Genomic DNA, 22,364 nt, shown 5'->3' on the forward strand with positions numbered 1-22,364 from the left:
ATTTACTGGAGCTAGCAAGCTCTCTTTACTATAGTGAATGATATACATATAAACTTTGATAATTTTACTGAAACCACCTGATTCCCTTGGCCTTTACATTTATGGGCCTAACAGAACCATGTTCTCCTAAGTAGGAATAGTGGACTGACTGTATGGTATCCTCCAAAATGTATCCCTACCTAGAACCATAAAATGTGATTTTAGTCCAAATGTGTTTCTTTGCAGTTGTCAATAATTAAGATGAAGTCATAGTGGATTAAAAAAAAAAAGACTCACTGCCATCGAGTCAATTCTATAGTGACCCTATAGGGCTAATTAGAACTGCCCTTTGTGGATTTTTTGAGAGTGCAACTCTTTTTAGGAGTAGAAAGCCTCATCTTTCTCCTCAGAGTGGCTACGTTTAAGAACTGCTCACCCAGTGGGTTTGCAGCCCAGTGTGTAACCCATGTCTGTTTGAAAGGAAGAGGGGCCTACAGAGAGCACAAAGAAGAAGGCTGTGTGAAGGTGGAGGTAGAGATTAGAGTGATGTTACCTACAAGTCAAGGCATGTCATCAAGTGCTGGGAACCTCCAAAAAGTAGGAAGAAGCATGCAACCATTTATAGTCTTCATCATGAACACCTTCCTTTTAACATCTAGTATCCAGCTCTGAGAAAATGACTTTTTTTTGTTATGAGCAATTAAGTTAGTAGTATTTTGTTATGGCAGCCCTAGGAAACTTCCCTAGGAAGCCCAAGGGAGGTTTTTCAGGTTGAACCTTAACATTATTCAGGTAAATGGTGAAAACAGAAATTAAAAAGTATAACTCAGTTAGAAGAATTTATATAAACAGAAAACACCACAAATTACTCCAAAAAGTCAAACTGAAAATCTGACTAGTCCTTTGGACCTAACTGTAACTAAGCATAAATTAGACCATACCTGGGCAATTTCCTGCTGATATGCTGTAAAATGTTCTTTGCTTATCTGTGGGAGGTAGAATGAAGGTATGACTTCGGTGTCCACAAAGTCCAATCCCCATGTTTTTGTGAAGAAGTCAGATTCTCTTTTTGCTAGTCTAGGATCATTTAATGCTGCTGGAAGATTTACTTTGGAATGATATACAGTCCATCTATGCTGATCTGTAACTAGAGATGGGGCAGCACATAAACTATTTGCGTCACCTGCAAAGAGTAAACAAGAAAACTCTTTAAAGCTGGTTCTATTATTTACAAGTACATCCTAAACAAATAAAAATACTTATATTCTATTAATATAAATTAACTAAGCTCTTTCATAGCATGTTTTAATAAAAATCAAACTGAAAAAATAATTTTCAGCTTCCAGCATCACCTGCTAACAGTAATGGAAGCATGTAAAAGGTTAAGAGTATGTAAAATCTGAAGACCATAGTTGTGGGGTAGAGGGTATGGGGTGGTGGTCACTATTTTCTTTCCTTAATGTATAATTGCTTTATTGTATTTCCCAACATCAAAACTCTGCTATCTTTAATTATATATTTTCTATGTTTTAATGACCCCAATCTTTTCCAGGGTTAGACCCTTTACTAATATATTATGGAAGACACTCCTGGCTCTAATACCCATTGTCTAGTTTACAATTAAGTGACATGAATACTGTTATGACATTAAGCACTGAGGCAATATTTAAGCAGCTTTCAATCTGTACCTTCATTTTCAGAGCTTTTTTAAAAATCATTTTATTGGGGGCTTTTACAGCTCTTATAACAATCCATACATCAATTGCATCAACATATTTGTACATATGTTACCATCATCATTTTCAAAACATTTTCTTTCTACTTGAGCCCTTGGTATCTGCTCCTCTTTTTTCCTCCCTCCCCCACCCTTCTGAACCCTTAATAAATGATCAATTATCATTATTTTCATATCTTACACTGTCTGCTGTCTCTCTCTATAACCCCCCACCCCGGGGGGGGCACTATACACTGATCATTGCAATCGGTTCCCCTTTTCTCCCTATACCTTGCCCCTGCCCTCATGGTATCACTACTCACATTATTGTTCCTGCAGGGTTTATCTGTCCTGGATTCTGTGTGTTGAGAGCTCTTAACTGTGCCAGTGTATATGTTCCGGTCTAGCCGGATGTATAAGATAGAACTGGGGTGAAGACTCTGTGTGTGTGTGTGTGTGTGTGTGTGTGGAGGGGGAGGCGGCATTAAAGAACTAGTGCAGCAGTTCTCAACCTGTGGGTCACGACCCCTTTGGGGGGTCGAACAACCCTTTCACAAGGGTTGCCCAATTCAGAACAGTAGCAAAATGACAGTTACAAAGTAGCAACGAAAATAATTTTATGGTTGGGGGGTCACCACAACATGAGGCACTGTATTAAAGGGTCACAACATTAGGAAGGTTGAGAACCACTGAACTAGAGGAATGTTGTGGTGTTTTATCGGTGCTATACTGCACCGTGGTTGGCTCCTTTTGACCCTTCTGTGAGGTGATGTCCAATAGTCTATAGATGGGCTTTGGGTCTCCTCTCTGACTCCCCTTGTTCGCATCGATATGATTGTTTTGGGTCTTATGATGACTGATACCTGGTCCTGTTGACACCTCATGATCACACATGCTGGTATGCTTCTTCCATGTGGGCTTTGCTGCTTCTCTGCTAGATGGCCACTTGTTTAACTTCAAGTCTTTAAGACTCCAGACACTATATCTTCTAATAACTGGGCACCATCAGCTTTCTTCACCACATCTGCTTATGCATCCATTTTGATTTTAACAATCGTGTCGGAACGGTGAGCCAGAATACCCAGCTATTAGAACAAAGTGTCCTTGTATTGAGGGAGGACTTGAATAGAGGCCCAATGTCCATCTGTTAAATATATATACATAGACCTATATCCCTATCGCTATATATTAATATATGTATATATACCTGTCTACATTTATACCTCTTTAAATGTCTTTTGCCTCCTAGTTTTTTCCTCTATTTCCTTGTACTTTTTTTTCTTCATTTTATGTAAGTAACTTTATTTATGGAATGCATGGAAAAAAAGAACTATATTCCAATTTCTCAACTTTTTTCCAGACCTCCAAAGATAGGAAAATTATTTATATCACTTTAGTTTTAACATCTTAAAATTTACTCCAGACACCTAACCTGACTACTCATTTAAAGATAATACAAATGCTTAGTAAAAACAAAGGGTCACCTGTGGGTTCCTTGGGACATACATCTGGCAGTGACTGCACGGTTCGAATGTGTGTTGTTGGGTCTACCTCTTTTTTAAAGAAAACATCACTGCTGGTTCCTTGAGGCACTGGTGAAGAACTGTGGCTTGAAGCCATTGCATAAAATCACCACTCAACTGAAAATGAAGAATAAATAAATAATCAAGGCACAATACAAATCAAAATTTATCTGCAAGTATGATGCACACTAGATACTTTTTTGCAAGCAAAGCTATTTCAAAGCTCCCAGAGTACATGTATACAATGTGGATATTCACCGTTGTGGAGGTGTTTCATATTGTTTGCTAAAAAGGTTATTGGTCCTTGTTACAAATATATATATATTCTCCACAAACAGAAATATCCTTTACCCAAAGTGTAACTATATGTCAATGTTATGGCTGATATATCTTAAAGATTCACGAAGTCCTTTTGTTAATACGGAGGAATGGATAAGAATATTGTTTTTAAGTCTGACTACCTATGCTCACATTCCGACATCACTTACCTGCAGTATAACCTCAAGGAAATTATTTAACTTTTGTGTGACTTTTTTCATCGGTAAAATGAAGTGATCCCATCTCATAAAAACAGTATGAGAATTACAGGAAATATATGAATGGGAATATATCTGAGGGAGGCCTAGAAATTGCATTCAGTTATTGAAACAAATGTGCATAAATGGAACACAAATTAACTTATGACTACCTTTTAAAAAAAAAAAGAGCAGAGAGAACTCCAGGGGCAGGACAAAGTAACGTAGTCTGCCATGTGAGGTAAGACTTAATAAATAAGAGAATGCTGAATATTGTATCCTGAGGAACTTAACGTCTTTTATTATTGCAGAGCAGATAACCTTGTATTACTGTGCCTATCTATCATACAACAGCCATAAATAAATATTTTTGCATTAAGAAACTAATGAATCAAAGCAGAGGATTAAAGCCAAGAGAGAACTTAGCGATCCCATGGCTTAAGTCCCCCCACACGTGAGTGAACAAGGAACAAAAAGTTAAGAAATCTGGTAAATTGAAAAACAGTAATAGGAATAAGGAGCACCAATATAAAAATAGGGCCCATAACAAAAAGTTTAGATTAGTTCATCTATACAAAATCCTTTCTAGTTCCCTGGAAAGTTAAACAGTACATTTTCCAAGCAGCCTTGATGATCAATCTCCTCACTTCAAACATGGAAATACAATTATATCATTGATTCAGCAGCTCACAGGGGAAAATGTAATTTTACCAAAGAGATAAAGCTTCCCACCTTAACTAAGCCAATAAATAGCAATACTGATAATAAGTAGCAGGACACATTGATGAAATGATAAATGTGAAATAAACACCAACCACAAAGTATGCTTATTGTTAACAGGATCCACCAGGCCTCTATCAGAAGATCTACTTCATCCTAACTAGTTGCTCTGATTCAGAATTGACTTGATGACAATGGATTCGTTTATTTTTGTAATACCTTCCAGATTCATCTGTGTTGTGAGATGTTTCATGGATTCATTATTGTTCTTTATTGTAGCATCTTATTTCAGTGTGTATATGTGCCAAAATTTGTTTATCTAGTCATCCATTGTTTCCATCTTTTTGCTATTGTGACCAATGCTACATTGAATATGGGTGTGGGTATGTATCTATTTGTGCCTCAGGTTTTATTTCTGTAGAATTTAGGATTTATAACTTGAAGTAGGATTTCTGAATTATATGGGATATGAAGGGGCTTCAATAAGTTTGTGGAAAAAATGGAATTAAAAGGTAGATCATGGAGTTTTTCCACGTATTATGTGAAGCCCCTTGTGCTTCTTTAATTTCTAACCTAACGGTTCTCGTCCAGAGTAATACTCCATTTTTATCATGTGAACTCCTTTTGCTCATGTGGTAGTTACTTAATTTCATGTCAACTGGATAAATAAGCCTGGGGGGGGGTAGTCTAACCTGTCAATCAGGTCACAGCCTGAGGAGGCCTTCTTGTGGGCATAGAATTCTTAATGAGGCTTCTGGGAATTTGCTCTCTTTCTCTCTGGAGATGAGACACACTCTCTTTCTGCTTTACCTTCCTGCTGGCAAGATTTCTTATACCTATATGAGTGTCTCTAGATTTGCTTCTCTAATCAACTGGCTGATGAAGCTTACAGACTTGTTTTAGTCTGAGTAGACTACAGAAACAAATTCAAAGATACTCACATGTGTACAAGAAAGAGCTTTATATACAAGAGCAATTGAACACTGAGAAAACATCCCAGCCCAGTCCATATCCATAAGTCCGATATTAGCCCATATGTTCTATACCAATCTATAAATTCCTCTTCAGACTCAAGCAACCCATGCAATGATGTAGAATGCAGGAAGATCACAGGCCAGTGGGTGAAAAGTCTTGTGGATCCAGTGGCAGTGGAAGCATCTCAGCACTGGCTGGGGTCAGAGACCCCTTCGGAGCTCCTTAAGTTCCAGGGTTCTCACGAGGCTCCATGTGTCTTATCTCCAGGAATTTCTCACAGGGAGTGAGTGTGTGTCCCGCCTCCAGTGAACTATTTATTTCCTTAGTGCCTCCAAATGAGTCATCAAGCTGATACCTGATTGACAGATTAAACTCCACCCCCTTCACACTTAAGTTTCAAATTGACAACAGATTATGTAACTACAAGACTCATTCTCAAAATGTTTTAAATATATAAATATTAAATAAAGTACATAGCATTGCAATGGACAATTATACTGTTATCAAAATATTTTAAAATTATAATGTAATATTTTTGCTTCTTGATTAGTGCAAATGACAGGTAGATAGATTAGGGATAAAGGGGGTTGTCTCCACCAAATGCCTATGCTAAATTAAATTATCTGTCCATAACACAATAAAGGGGTCACAAAGAAGTCAGGTACACATTAGACACCAATGGGAAAATCCAACCTGGGCCCAATCACAATACTAGGAACCAGCAACATTACATCACACAAGTGCACTTTAACTCAGCCCCTAAAAAACGGCAAATACCCTCAAACACACATACACACACACGTGCACACACACACACAGTCAATGGGGCTAGGGGGAATAAAGAGCAGACTGAAGGCAGGCCATGCTCTTTTAGATGTGCTCTCTTGCAGGTCCGAAGGTGGGATCTCTCCCATGTGCACAGCTTATTCCAGTACTCTTTTCACATTCTGCTGAGGCAGCCATCTTCAGTCACAAACTCTGAGCAGTCCCCATGTGACCTCCCTGCATGCTTTCCAGAAATAGCATGCACTTGCTATGGCTGTATTACCCAAAACTTCCCTTTCCCTCAAAAAAGTTACTTAGATTTACAAAAGTGCTTCTGCCACGTGAATTCTTGCCTTGAGAAGCAAGAACCGAGGTAAACCATCCGAGAACACAAATAAAATTAACTACCTTAATATCAAAACATTAAGAATAAATGATATTTTATGATACCCAAGAATTCTATCTATGACAAAGTTATGAACACACAGTACTCCTAATACTATTGCACAGAGTTTACTGCATTTATAATTAAAGGTAATAATTAAAGTTAAAACTCAGATCAGAATCCTCAACTTTGGCACTATTAGCATTTTCACCGTCATAAAATGTGTCATGGTTGGGGGCTGTCTGTAGGAAACTGAGGTCTTGGAAAACTGTGCACATGTCTTGCTGCCTACACTCGTGACCACAGGGCTTGGCACACCAGCACTAGTGAGAGGCACACCTCCACATTTCCAAGACAATGGATAGCGCCCCAAATAAACATATTCCAAGAAGGATATTTTTCTCCACATGCACCCTCTATTAAAATTAATATAATGCACTTTCCTGGCTCTTCCTGGCTCCTTACATATGCAGTAAAGTTGGCTTATCTATAAGAACACCCACTCCCTAGGTCCCTTTTTTTCTTTTTAAAATTTTTATTTATTTTTAAATCATTTTATTAGGGGCTCATACAATTTTTATCACAATCCATATATACATCAATTGTGTCAAGCACATTTGTACATTCATTGCCCTCATCATTCTCAAAAAATTTGCTCTCCACTTAAGCCCATGGCATCAGCTCATTTATCCCCCTCCCTGCCCGCTGACCCCTCCCCGCTGAACCTTTGATAATTTATAAATTATTATTTTGTCATATCTTGCACTGTCTGTCCAACGTCTCCCTTCACCAACTTTTCTGTTGTCAGTCCCCCAGGGAGAAGGTTAGTTATAGATCCTTGTAATCAGTTCCCCCTTTCCAACTCACACTCCCTCTACCCTCCCGGTATTGCCACTCTGTCTGTCCAACGTCTCCCTTCACCAACTTTTCTGTTGTCAGTCCCCCAGGGAGAAGGTTAGTTATAGATCCTTGTAATCAGTTCCCCCTTTCCAACTCACACTCCCTCTACCCTCCCGGTATTGCCACTCTGACCACTGCTCCTGAAGGGATCCATCTACCCTGGATTCCCTGTGTTTCCAGTTCCTGTCTGTACCAGTGTACATCCTCTGGTCTAGCCAGGTTTGTAAGGTAGAATTGGGTTCATGATAGTGGAAGGGGAGGGGGGGAGGGGGACATTTAGGAACTAGAGGAAAATTGTAATGTTTCATCTTTGCTACATCGCAGACTGGCTTATCTCCTCCCAGAGACTCTTCTGTAAGGGGATCTCCAGTGGCCTACAGATGGGTTTTGGGTCTCTACTTGCACTCCCTCCCTCATTCACTATGACATGATTTTTTGTTCTGATGATGCCTGATAACTGATCCCATCGACACCTCGTGATCGCACAGGCTGGTGTGCTTCTTCCATGTGGGCTTTGTTGCTTCTGAGCTAGATGGCCACTTGTTCACCTTCAAGCCTTTAAGACCCCAGACACTATATCTTTTGATAACCGGGCACCATCAGCTTTCTTTGCCACATTTGCTTATGCACCCATTTGTCTTCAGTGATCCTATCAGGGAAGTGAGCACACAATGATGTGATTTTTTCGTTCTTTGATGCCTGATAACTGATACCTTCAGCACCTCATGATCACACAGGCTGGTGTGCTTCTTCCATGTGGGTTTTGTTGCTTCTGAGCTAAATGGCCGCTTGTTTACCTTCAAGCTTTTAAGACCCCAGACGCTACAGCTTTTGATAGCCAAGCACCATCAACTTTCTTCACCACATTTACTTATTCACCCACTTTGTCTTCAGCAGTTGTGTCGTGAAGGTGAGCATCATGGAATGCCAGTTTAATAGAACAAAGTATTCTTGCATTGAGGGAGTACTTGAGTGGAGGCCAATGTTCATCTGCTACCTTAATAATAAACCTATAAAGATATGCACATAGATTTCCCCATCCTCATAAATATATTTACATATGTACATGCCTGTATTTAGACCTCTATAAATACCCTTTGCCTCCTAGCTCTTTCCTCTATTTCCTTTTACTTTCCTCTTGCCCCACTATCATGCTCAGCCTTCATTTGGGTTACAGTAAATTCCTCTCAGTTACATTACCCTTGGTTACATCCTACCAGGCCTCCTACACCCTCCTCACCACCGATTTGTATCAATTGTTGTTCCCTTGTCCCTGGGTTTGTTACCACCACTTTCTTCACCCCTACCTCCCCTTCTCCCATGTCCCCGTCTCCCCGGAACTGTCAGTCCTGTTGTTTTCTCCTCCAGATTTTTCATCAAGCCTATCTTAGACAGACCTGCAGAGATAATAACATGCACAAAAACAAGACAGAGCAAAACTAAGCAACAAAATAAAACAAAACAACAAGCCAATGACAAAAAACAAACAAACACAACAACAAGAAAGGAATGCTTGTAGTTAGTTCAAAGACTGCTTGTTGGCCTTTAGGAGTAAAGGCCAACAAAAGTGTTTTCTGGTCGAGTCTGTTGGGGCGCCAAGCCCTGGCCCCAAAGTCTATTTTTGGTATTCCCTGGAGACTTCGTTGCTCTGTTCCCCTTGCTGTTCTATTCCACACCTTAGTGTTTTGCCTCCATGTGGTGGGATCAGATCGGGCAGAATTCCTACACTGTGTCTCCAGTGTTGTCCCCTGTAGGGTTCTGAGTCAGTAAGGGATGTTGTGTCTCATAGTGGGGCCGGCCAAGTGGCCCCCTTATTCTTTTTTTTTTTAATTTTAACAATTTATTAGGGGCTCATACAATTCTTATCACAGTTCATACATATACATACATCAATTGTATAAAGCACATCTGTACAGTCTTTGCCCTAATCATTTTTTTCTCCTCTTTTCTTTTTTTACATTTTATTAGGGACTCATACAACTCTTATCACCATCCACACATATATATACATCAATTGTATAAAGCACATCCATACATTCCTTGCCCCAATCATTCTCAAGGCATTTGCTCTCCACTTAAGCCCCTTGCATCAGGTCCTCTTTTTTTTTTTTCTCCCTTCCCTCCTCTTTCCCCCCTCCCTCATGTGCCCTTGGTAATTTATACCTCGTTATTTTGTCATACCTTGCCCTATCCGGAGTCTCCCTTCCCCTCTTCTCTGCTGTCCCTCTCCCAGGGAAGAGGTCACATGTGGATCCTTGTAATCAGTTCCCCCTTTCCAACCCACTCACCCTCCACTCTCCCAGCATCGTCCCTCCAGCCTGGATTCCCTGTACCTCCAGCCCTCATATGTACCAGTGTACAGCCTCTGTCCTATCCAGGCCTGCAAGGTAGAATTCGGATCATGGTAGTTGGGGGGAGGAAGCATCCAGGATCTGGGGGAAAGCTGTGTTCTTCATTGGTACTACCTCGCTCCCTAATTAACCCATCTCCTTTCCTAAACGCCTCTATGAGGGGATCTCCATTGGCCGACACTTGGGCCTTGGGTCTCCACTCTGCACTTCCCCCTTCATTTAATATGGTATATATACATACATACACACATACATACATGTCTAGATATACATAGACATATACACATATATACACATACATACACACACTTATATGTTTTTTGCATGATGCCTTATACCTGGTACCTTGGCACCTCGTGATCGCACTGGCCGGTATGCTTCTTCCATGTGGGCTTTTTTGCTTCTGAGCTAGATGGCCGCTTGTTCACCTTCAAGCCTTTAAGACCCCAGACACTATCTCTTTTGATAGCCGGGCACCATCAGCTTTCTTCACCACATTTGCTTATGCACCCATTTGTCTTCAGCGATCCTATCATGGAGGTGTGCAGTCAATGATATGATTTTTTGTTCTTTGATGCCTGGTAACTGATCCCTTTGGGACCACTCGATCACACAGGCTGGTGTGTTCTTCCAGGTGGACTTTGTTCCTTCTGAGCTAGATGGCCGCTTGTTTATCTCCAAGCCTTTAAGATCCCAGTCACTATCTCTTTTGATAGCCGGGCACCATCAGCTTTCTTCACCACATTTACTTGTTCACCCACTTTGGCTCCAGCTGTTGTGTCGGGAGAGTGAGCATCATAGAGTTCCAATTTAATAAAAGAAGGTATTCATGCATTGAGGGAGTGTTTGAGTAGAGACCCAAGGTCCTTCTGCCACCTTAATACTTAACCTATAAATATAGACACATAGATCTATTTCCCCATCCTCCTATATATATTTGCATGTACATGTCTTTGTCTAGACCTCCATAAATGCCCTTTGACTCCTAGCTCTTTCCTCCATCTCCCTTGACTTTCCTCCTGCCCTACTACCATGCTTCGTCGCCACCTGGGCTAGAGTATACCTCTTCTCTAAGCAACCTTACCCTTGATCATTTCCCACCAGGCCTCCCACTCCCCCCTCTCTACCATTTGGGGTCCCATGTTTTTCCCTTGTCCCTGGGTTTGTTAACACCACTTCCTTACCCCCCCATTACCCCCCCACCCCAAGTCCCCCCGGAACTGTATGTCCCGTTGTTTTTCCTCCAGATAGTTCATCCAGCCTGTCCTATTCAGACAGACCAGTGGAGACACTAACATGCACGAAAACAAGACAGAGGAAAACAAAGCAACAGTATACAACAAGACAACAAAACAACAAAAACAAACCACTGACAAAGAACAGAACAAAACAGTTCACAAGAGAAAAGCTTGTAGTTAGTTCAGGGATCGTTTGCTGGCCCTTAGGAGCGTTTTCCAGTCCAGTCTGTTGGGGCACCACGCCCTGGCCCCAAAGTCCACTTTCAGCATTCCCTGGGGACCTTGCCACTCCATTCCCTTGCTGTTCCGCTGCACTCCCCCAGTGATTTGCCTCGGTGTGGTGGGATCAGGTCAGGTGCAATTCCCACACTGTGTCTCCGGTGCTGTCCCCTGTATCGCCCTTAGTCATTGAGGGGCATCATGTCTCATAGTAGGGCCAGCCATGTTGTTCTCGGCCCCCTTATTCTTAAGGAGTGATTCACACCTTTTGTCTCTTTCATTACCTGGAAATGTCCTGTGAAGTATTTCCCTAGAGAGCTCCAGATAGTCAAGATTAAGGCACTGCCCAACTGACTGCATTAACAAGGGCCTCATTACTATAAGACCCTATTGTCGAAAAACTCTACTCTTCTCCCTCTTCTCCAGAGATTGGAGTCTAGTCCCCTCCACTGCACTATATTCTTTATTTTCTTCCATAATTATGCCATCCCAGTTCCAGTGTGGAGCTGGACCCCACAGCTGCCCCACTACATGCCATCAGCACCCTCTCCCTAGTTCTGCCAATCAAGCATCTTCAAATATATTTGAGGGGGAGTATTACTCTGGACGAGAACCGTTAGGTTAGAAATTAAAGAAGCACAAGGGGCTTCACATAATACGTGGAAAAACTCCGTGATCTACCTTTTAATTCCATTTTTTCCACAAACTTATTGAAGCCCCTTCATATCCCATATAATTCAGAAATCCTACTTCAAGTTATAAATCCTAAATTCTACAGAAATAAAACCTGAGGCACAAATAGATACATACCCACACCCATATTCAATGTAGCATTGGTCACAATAGCAAAAAGATGGAAACAATGGATGACTAGATAAACAAATTTTGGCACATATACACACTGAAATAAGATGCTACAATAAAGAACAATAATGGATCCATGAAACATCTCACAACACAGATGAATCTGGAAGGTGTTACAAAAATAAAACGAATCCATTGTCATCAAGTCAATTCTGATTCAGAGCAACTAGTTAGGATGAAGTAGGTCTGCTGCTAGAGGCCTGATGGCATAGTGGTTGTGCAGTTCAAAACCACCAGTTGCTCCAAGTGAGAAAGATTTCTACAAGGGAGAAGGCTTTCTACTCCTATAGAGTTCAAATCTTAGAAAACCACAAGTATAGTTCTACCCTGAGACATAAGGCAGCAATTCATGTAAAGGAGTAACACATCAAATGAGCACAACCTCTACTAGTCTGAGACCAGAAGAACTAGATGGTACCTGACTACCATCACTCACCAAGCTGACTGAATCATAAAGGAGGGTTTCAAGAGGGAACAAGAAAAAATATATAGATAAAAATCCACATTCACAAAATACATCTGACTTGTTGTTCTGACCTTCAGACTAGGAAAACCAGATGAATGGAAACAGGGAACCTAGGGTGGACAGGGGCAGAATGCTGACACATTACACAGATTGCTATCAATGTCACAAAACAATTTGAGGGTAAATTGCTAAATGGGAAACTATTTGGTTCTATAAACTTTCACCTAAAATACATGAAAATGTTCAAAAACAAAGATTTTTTCCCCCATCCAAATTCACAGACTAGCTGAATTCTACCCACAAAGGTTACAAACCAGTACTCTAAGCCTACCTTCTAGATGACAGGAAAAAGAAGAGGACCAAATCCATAGTCCTGTCTACTGCTACTAAGTCAATTCAGACTCAGAGCAACCCGACTCAGGGTTTTTGAGACTAAATCTTTATAGGAGTAGCTAGCCTATCTTTCCTCCCTTGGAGCAGCTGGTAGGTTTGAACTGCAAAATTTGTATCTAGCCGTTCAAAGTTTACCTGTTAATGCCATCAGCTACTTCAAGGGCTCCTGAGGATAAGCTTACTCACTCTTCATCAAATATGACTCATAATGACCATATAGGATAGAGCAGCCCCTCTGGGTTTCCAAGGTTGTAAATTTTTACAGGAGCAGAACGCCTCATCTTTCTGCCAAGAGGATAAGACAGTTCTAAATCATAACATGGAAGCCAATCAAGCAAATTAAGAAAACGAGATAGTCTACAAAAGAATTAACCAAGGTTAGTACCATAAACAAAAAAAAAGTGGAAATTATTTTAGGGTAAAACTAATAGGTTATGATAAATTAAATAGATTTTAAAAAGTCAGTGAAGCACTTATAACGGGAGTAAGAGGAAAACTCAACTCTGCACTCTCTTTTTGCACTTGTGCTTCCATTATTGGTATTCTCTTTCAAAGGTTTTCCAAAAGAATCATTGGAGGTTAATTGTCCATTTTGTGAAAGTTGGTTCATCTAACACTAAATAATATAAATCTTTAAACTCACTTAACCACTCATGTAAACGATATCATATTAAAAGAATTAACTAAGTGCTAACTCACTTATGTGAAATGTAAACATCTGACATGGACATATGGACTTATTAAAGATGCTGGTAGGTATTAGTCCTTATAAAACATCAGGAAATATTAATTTCTTTTTTTAGATGAAAAAGTATTCCTTAATCCAAGTGGTAAATTCTCTTTAACTGGACAAGAGAAATAAGCATACATTCTTCTCTATATACAGTTCATATTTCAAACTTATAAAACACAGCCATATGGAATTTTAGCATACTGTAATATTCCTGTATTGATCTTCACCAGAATTTAGTTTTTTTTTTAAATAAAGACTTCATGTTCTACAAACGCCCTCTTTTTGGTCTCTCTTCTCCCTGTGCTACACACTCCTCTCCAATCTACTTTCCATGACGCATTGCTCAAAAATGGGCAACTCTTTTAAAAAAAAATGTTTTACACATATCACTCAATTTAATCATTCAATCATAATAAGATTTGTGCAATCATCACCACAATCGATTCCAGAACACTTTCCTCCTTATACTCTACTTCCCCTCAAGGTTCTCTTTCATTCCCCTGGGTAATTACTAATCTATTGTCTTTATAGATTTACCTATCCTGGATTACATATACAGAATATCATACAAAATACAAAGAGGTCACAGACAAAATGAAAAACAAAAAACTAACAACAATGACTAGACGAAACATAGAAAAAACACATTTAAAAAAACAGGAACTTTTAAAATGGGTCAGAAGGGGATCAAATGCTCAGGTTTTAGCCTAACTACATCTGTCATAATCAATTTTACAATGCTCTCTGAGAGCAAGGCTATTCAAATCCCTGGATTATATTCAGAGGAGAGGGATTCACAGGAGGCCTAATCCATGTGGGAATCCTACAATAGATTTTTGGGCTTCCATTGTCATAAAATGGGAAACTCTTCTTTCCCTATGTGCAATGCAGTGAATTAGTTAATATGGCTATTCTAACCATATAATTTGTTGCTCCCTCCAAACAAACTTCATTTACCTTATAGGTCTAGGTGATGGGAGATTTAACTATGATTGTTGACAGAGTTAATTTTGACTGCCATCTATTTGTAGATGTCTAAATACAGGCATGTACATATGTAAATATATATAATGATAGGGAAATAGATCTATGTATTATATATATTTATATGTTAAGTATCAAGGTAGCAGATGGACATTGGGCCTCTACTCAAGTGCTCCCTCAATACAAGAACACTTTGTTCTACTGACCTGGCATTCCATGATGCTCATCTTCCCAACACAATCACTGAAGACAAAATGGGTGTATAGCAAATGTGGTGAAGAGAGCTGATGGTGCCCAGCTATGAAATGATATAGCATCCAGGGTCTTAAAAGGCTTGAAAATAAATAAGTGGCCATCTAGCTGAGAAGCAACAAAGTCCACATGGAAGAAGCACACCAGCCTGTGATCATGAGGTGTCGATGGGATTAGTTATTGGGCATCAAAAACCCAGAGCAAAAAATCATTATCAATGTGAATGAGGGGGAGTAGCGACCCAAAGTCCATCTGTAGACAACTGGACATCCCCTTACAGATGGGTCACATGGAAGAGACGAGCCAGAGTGCAGTATAGCACTGATGAAACATACAACTTTCCTCTAGTTCTTTATCATGATCCCAATTCTACCTTACAAACCCAGCTAGACCAGAGTATATATATGGGTACAGATAAAACCTCACAAAACAGGGAATCTTGGACAGATAAACCCCTCAGGATCAATAATGAGAGTATCAGGAGGGGATGGGGAAGGTGAGGGGAGAAAGGGTGAACTGATCACAATGACTTACATATATCTCCTGCCTAGGGGACAACAGAAAAGTGGGTGAGGGGAGACATTAGTCAGTGTAAGACATGAAAAAATAATAATTTATAAATTATAATGGGTTCGTGAGGAAGGGGGGAAAATGAGGAGCTGAAACCAAGGGCTCAAGTAGAAAGAAAATGTTTTGAAAATGATGATGGCAACAAATATACCAATGTGCTTGACACAATGGATTTATGTATGGATAGTGTTAAGAGCTGTATGAGCCCCCAATAAAATGATTTAAATAAAAAAATTAGCCATCTCAGAAGCAAAGAGAGTTATCTTACACTTGTGGGAAATGAACACCGAGGGAGATATTCCCTTACTTATAACAAAGGGAATCTGTAAAGCTGGTATTCCACCGTCGGAAAGCATCCACTTTAGTAAGTTAGATATAAAGTCCAAGTACATTATCCTGCTTTAAATATCTTTCCCACAGATTCTTCCCTAACAGCTATGCTGCCTTAAAGTGAGGACATGGTTGACTTTACTCCCTAAAGAAGCAGATATCCTTTTGTTCTCTCTTCCCACCATGTCATTTAACACCCTCCCACCCCCACCCTCATACCTTCCCCCTATACAGGTATTAGGTTTCTTCACCTGTGAGCTCAGGGACCTTAATGTAGATACTACCTACTTGTAACTCATGTAACTACTGAATATACATGTCTTAAGGCAACCTATAAATGTCCCAAGATAGTAAAGGCTCTCTCTCACTTCCCCCAGTTCCACATGGTCCATCAAGAGGATCTGAGGTGAGCATGTGAGGATCTGAGGTAAAATGTGTCTCACTCCTTTATTTCACTCTCTCTCCTATCTTTCTTAACCTCTAACATGTTACTATAATCTTTTATATATGATCAACATACATTTGCGCCTACTGGCCCTTCAGTTATTGGAGGCTGGTTTCTTCTGACAACTACCATCAATAGAGAAGAACCAGGAATGGAACACATCCTTTGGACCTTGGGGTACCTGAGTAACAGAATCAGAAGCCAGAGCATGAGATGGAGAAGTGGGCTTTCCAGCCCATGGAGCAAGTAAAGCTGTATGTGTTTAGACAAGAGGCTCGTTATAAAATGAGGTGCCTCTGGACACTTCATTGGGAGAGCGGGAGCTTAGTGCCTTGGGTTGAGGCTTACCGTGAAGTTGTATGCCCTTTTGGTATTTATTAGCAGCCCTAAAAAATGCTTTACAACATTGCACAAGCAGGACTGATGTCAGATCAAGAGGCTGAGGGTGAGAAAGAGGACTGCTTGTGGCCATGGTAGAAACTATCCTGACTGAACTACTGTATCCTGCATATTTCTCACCTGAATTGTAACCCCTTAATTTTGAATAGCATGTGTGAATGCTGTGTGGCCACTGCCACACATGACTGCATGAAAAGTAGAGAGTTGCAGGGGGTGGGGGTGAGGGGAGGGGGGCGGAGCTGAAAAGTGTTGTGGAAAAAAGTTAGTGTGAGAACCCTTAAAGGTCATCTGTACCCTACCTCCAATTCAAACCCATTGTCATCTAGTTATTCAAGCTCACAGTGAACCTATCAAACAAAACACACTATCCTTTAGGGTTTCTAAGGCTATAAATCTTTACGGAAACTGATTGCCACCTCTCTCACCCAAGGAAACGTGGGCAAGTTCAAGCCCCCCAACCTTTTGATTAGCAGTTCAGTACTTAATCACTACAGCAGCCTTTCTCACCACTATGGCATACAATTACAGTGGCTATGCCCTATATTACATGGATCATTTCAAATTCAAGATAAATAAGAAAGTATTTTTAAGATTTAGGTTTTTTTAATATATATTTATGAGTGTCTACGATAAAGGAACAGAACTCTAGTAAACCCTAATATTAAATCCAATTATAATTTTACATAGTAGAGAAATAACTATCACTGCTTCCTTTTTACTACATTTCCTATTTTCCTCTTATCACATTTTTATTACATCCCAAAGTCTATCCTAACTAGAAAATATTACTGCATTTCACTTGCTAGAATTACAGCAATGGCACCTGTATTTCTCTGCAAAAAAAAAAAAATAAAGAAGAACCTGAGTTGTTCATATTAATGATACTGAATAATCTCAATTCTAAGAAAACATAACTGGCATTATATTTATGCAATTCCAATTAATGCTCACCTTTAACAAGCTATTATAGTCCTAAAAATGAATATTTCATAGGCCTTGATTGTGAAAATGTCTTATATATAAAAAGTTAGTTCTTAAATTTGATTAAAGTCAAAAAATACAGAAGACCAAACTTGGAAATAGAAGAACAAATCACAATTAAAATTTTACACTGGAAATGATAAAAATGTATATAGGGCTTATCTAACTAGACAAGTCCTTTCCCCTTTCTGCATCCCTATGTCGACAATAAGGGCAGTGAGGAGGGGTTTGGACTAGATGATCGCAGATCCCTTTCCATAGTCTGTTTATTTCCTAGACTTCACATTTGTTTTTAATAAATAATTGCTAAAGATAATTTTTGGCCTTTTAATCCAGAATGAACAAAGGCAGTATAATGAAGGATTGGATAGTATTTTCCAAGCAGCAGTAAAACACAATACACAATAAATTATTCATATTTATTTGATATCTAGTGTAACCATACTTTAGCAACTAATTGATACTAATATCTACATGTGTAAAGGCAGTCATGACAAAAATAAGTAGTATTTTAAGGTTACAAAATTCTTATGTTTAAAACTTTGTTTAAAAAAATGCTTTAAAAAAAGAAAAACTGTTTAAGGATACTCCTGTAGGATAAGAAATTAACACATTCAATTTGAAAACTATAATGATAGTCAAATGGAAAGAGAATTTTATTAATTTTTAATTTCTATGTCCCACTCAGTTTTTGTTTGCAAATAAAATTCAATAGCACAATTATCACTAAAATTTTAGATTTTTTCTTTATAAAAAGGTGAAAAAGGATATATAGTTTCAATGAGACTATTCATCACCTAATTTCTCCTAATTAAGACATATCTTATTACAAAGTCATACATTAAAAAGTTGCTGATAAGGTATAAAAGCTTAAATTTGGATGTGTATGCTACTTCTTTTAAATGGTAATCTGAACACTAGGGGGTCTATTTTAAAATGGGAAACAATAAAAAGAATTGGGGTTCAATACTATGTAACAATAAATATACTTATCCATTGCCCTACTCGCGAGATGCAAAGGTATGCCAAAATGAAGAAAGTGTTCTATGATCTCAAGTCATAAAATATCAAGCAACTATCTCACACGAGGAGGACCTGAGAAGGCTTTCCAGAGATCAGGCTTGAGATGAGTCTTAAATGTTAGGAATAACCAAAGCAAAGCAAGAGTATGCAATACAAGCAGAAAAGAAAATGCAATGCACTTTTCAATGATAACGAGAGGAGGCATAGCAGAGAGGCACTGCAAGCAGGCAGGCATATGGGCAGTATGCCAGACCATAAAGGGATCTGTCCACATTACACAGGAGTTTGGACTTTATGCACAAGTCCACAGTGAGTCATTACAGACTTTAAGACATGGTATTGAACACATCACTCTGGTAAAGTAATAGAGGAAGAGGGTCAAGGACAGAGCCCAAGAAGAGTCCAACATTTCTGGAGAGAGAAATAAAAAGCCAAAAGGAACAAAAAACCCTCCAATGATATAACACCTCTGAGATACACCCTAATATAAACAAACTTAAAATACAGAAAATGTTGAAAACCAGACCAGGTCACGCCAGGTATGCCTTACCTAGCAGTCTGGCTCATGGGAAACACTCAAGAAACTTCACAGGTATTCAATGATCGAAAGAACAAATGAATGACTATTGTGAAAGAGAAATTAAGTTCACAAAAGTCACTAACAGTGTCATATAGATTCAAGTACATTCAAAATTATATAAAACTTTAAAATATTTTTTGTTAGACATGACTTTCTAAAATCTGACTCTAGATGTCTACCATTCATAAAACATTGTATAATATACTAGTTTAGAGTACTGGTCATCTAGTGAACTCGAGCTGATATTTACTAGCCGGGTGACCTTTGACTACTTTTTTAATTTTACTGTTTCCGTGTTTGTAAAATGGGGAAAGCAAACAGAACTTGCTTCTGGAAGCTCAGGGCACAATACTTGGCACGTGGTAGATTCTCAATGACAACTATTGCTATTATTGTAAGCATCGTTTTTCAAATGGCCTAAAGCAATAACATAGAACAACTGTGAGGACAACACAGGTCCGGTGGTGTTTTGTTCTGTTTACTTAGGGTCATTATGAGTTGGAACCAACTCAACGGCTCCTAAGAACAAAAACATAAGTATTAACATTTGGATTGTGGAATACAGAGTTTTATAATAAATATAAATGTGAGCATCCCGAGTCTCCGGTTTAGGTATCTTTTCTTGACTTGGCAGAGTTCCCACTACTCAAAGAGGGAAAGGGGATAAAAGCAAAGCAATACGGACAGATAGGAATTGACTATAAGAAAAGTAACAGAGCACAGAGCAGTGGTCCTCAATGCCATGCCATGTAAGAAAAAACAGGGACTAGCTGGGGGTGATAATAAAGGTAGAACACATGGTAACCGACAACAGAACCAACTTCAAACAGAAGCAACTTCGATGATTACAACAACTTGTGGGAGAGAAGGGAATCATAGGGTTAGCAGAAGGTGGCTGGAAATAAGGCTTTAGAAGACATCTAAATGAAGGTGAACGTTAAATCCATAGTAGCAGAGTACATGAGTACAAATTATGACCCATGAGTCTAGGTGAGACTTTAAAAAGGTCATCTGGCTCAACTTTCTACCCAATATTTGAATCTTTTCTACAATGATCCTTTTGTCGTCATTTGAAAGCTTTCAATCAGCAAAATGTTCTTTCAAAAGCAGATTATTATTGAAAAACAATAATAAATGTGTTGGGGTGGAGGTAGGGAGATTCTCTCTGAATTTTCCAAGGTCATTCCCAGTTCAATTACATTACCAGAAAGGCAGAGTAAATTGACCATAGAAAAGGGATATTACAAAGTGAAGAAAGTATAGAAAAAGGAGAGGGCTAAGAGCTCAGAGCAAGTGATGAGGCAAATATACTTAGAAGAGAGGAAGAATGTGTGAGCAATAGTGTCAAGGTGCTGCAGAGAGGTCGAAGAAGTTTCCAACTTCAGAAATAACACTGACTAAAACAGTTTTAGGACAGTGGTTGGGATAGAAGCCATACCACACGAGGTTAGGAAATATAGCAATACAGTAATAAAGCCAATAAGATCAACACCGGTTTGGTGGTGAAAGAAATAAAAGATAAAAAGTTGAGCAAGAGCTTTTTAGGTTTTTTTGGATTTTTTTAGGTTATAGCAGGCCTGACCTGCGCATATTGCAAACATCAAGAGACCAACTGAAGAGTAAAGTCAGAAAGTTGCAGGAAAAAAATGGAGAAGAACAGGGTGGGGCAGAGGAAGACAGTCATAATTGGGGACTATGAGTTACCTAAGGCTTACAATCCATCTTGAGAAACATAGAATTTTGTCAGCACGGCAACATTTTAAAAAAAAAAAGTAAGCTGACCCAGATAGGTTGCCTCCCATCTGAGGGAGAAAAAACAACAAAAAATCAGCTGTGACTTGGGAACACCTGGATGGCTTCACTCCCACCACTAGTTATGAAAGTAATCTTAAGTCCTCAGATCAAGAGCACCATGAAAACATATTATCAAGACTGCTTACATCACCAATATCTTCACTTTACAGGTCACGCTTACATCACCAATATCTTCAATTTACAGGTCACACTCTACAGACACTACCTGTCTGTCAGCCTATTATACTGTTGTGCTTTTATGGTGCTATCTTATTTGATGCCATGCCTTTAGTATTCCAAGTAGGGCCACCCACAGTGACCAGATTTCAACAAAGTTTCCAGGCTAAACAGACTAGGAAAAAAGGCCTAGTGACCTAGTTCTGAAAATTTGCCAATAACAAAATTAAATATTGCCCCACACAGTTTTGGAAGATAAGCCCTGCCCCATAAGTTGGAAGGGACTACACAATAATTGCAACAATGGACTCCACCATGCCAGTGATCATGAAGGTGACAATAGGACTGGGCAACGTTTCATTCTGTTGTTCATAAGGTCAACATGCATCAGAAAGAACTCGGGAATAACTAACAACAACACAGTTCACAGTTGTACGTTTTTTTTACAGAGTATTTTGGTAATCTTTATAATAAACTAGTAAGAAAAACATTTCTGAGTGAATGAACAAATGATCCCCATGACATGGGTGAAAAAGTAAGTTCAAGAATAACTTGGCTAATTTTGAAGATGAAATTTGAATTCCAATCTTCTGATTCTACATCATATTGCCTCTCCAATAAAAAAAGAAAGTCTAAATTCTTTCACAACTGCCTCCCATCCATTTCAGAAACCCAGAGTTTTCCTCTTTTGTCCCTTTCTCCTTAACAGGTCAATTACTAACCCAAGAAAAGTACTTACTCTAATAATTATTATTATTGTTCTTAGTTGCCATCCAGTCAGCCCACAATACAGGACAATCCCATGCTCAAGGACACACTGACTGGTCCTGCCCCATGTCCAGGACCAGTTGCAATGGGAACCTCTATGATTCACAGTCTTTTCACTTGCTTCTGGAAAAAGCTAGAAATTACCTGGTTTCTAATACAGTGGGTATATTTAGTCTTCATAACTTAACATACCTTTACTGCCCTCAAAAGTCAATGAAGGCAATCCCCCAAGGTAATAACAGATTAAAGCAAAGAATTAATAAATGTTACACCTACTGGTTGAAAAGTAAAATTTAAGCAAAAGGGATATTTACATAGCCA

General features: G+C 39.1%; 1 protein-coding gene across 4 annotated transcripts in view; it reads right to left on the reverse strand.

Annotated features, from left to right (window-relative positions):
* VPS54 (VPS54 subunit of GARP complex) overlaps positions 1 to 22,364 on the reverse strand; it is a 92,436-nt gene that overhangs the window by 61,277 nt on the left and 8,795 nt on the right. For all 4 annotated transcript variants that reach the window (XM_075535706.1, XM_075535705.1, XM_075535707.1 and 1 more), the window contains exons 2-3: positions 3,178 to 3,333; positions 921 to 1,162 (exon numbers count right to left, since the gene is read on the reverse strand). In XM_075535706.1, the coding sequence (XP_075391821.1) occupies positions 921 to 1,162; positions 3,178 to 3,313 (378 nt within the window). In that variant the 5' untranslated portion in view covers positions 3,314 to 3,333. The remainder of the gene's footprint in view (positions 1 to 920; positions 1,163 to 3,177; positions 3,334 to 22,364) is intronic.

Source organism: Tenrec ecaudatus, chromosome 17, assembly GCF_050624435.1.
Source record: "Tenrec ecaudatus isolate mTenEca1 chromosome 17, mTenEca1.hap1, whole genome shotgun sequence".
Lineage (NCBI taxonomy): Eukaryota > Metazoa > Chordata > Mammalia > Afrosoricida > Tenrecidae > Tenrec > Tenrec ecaudatus.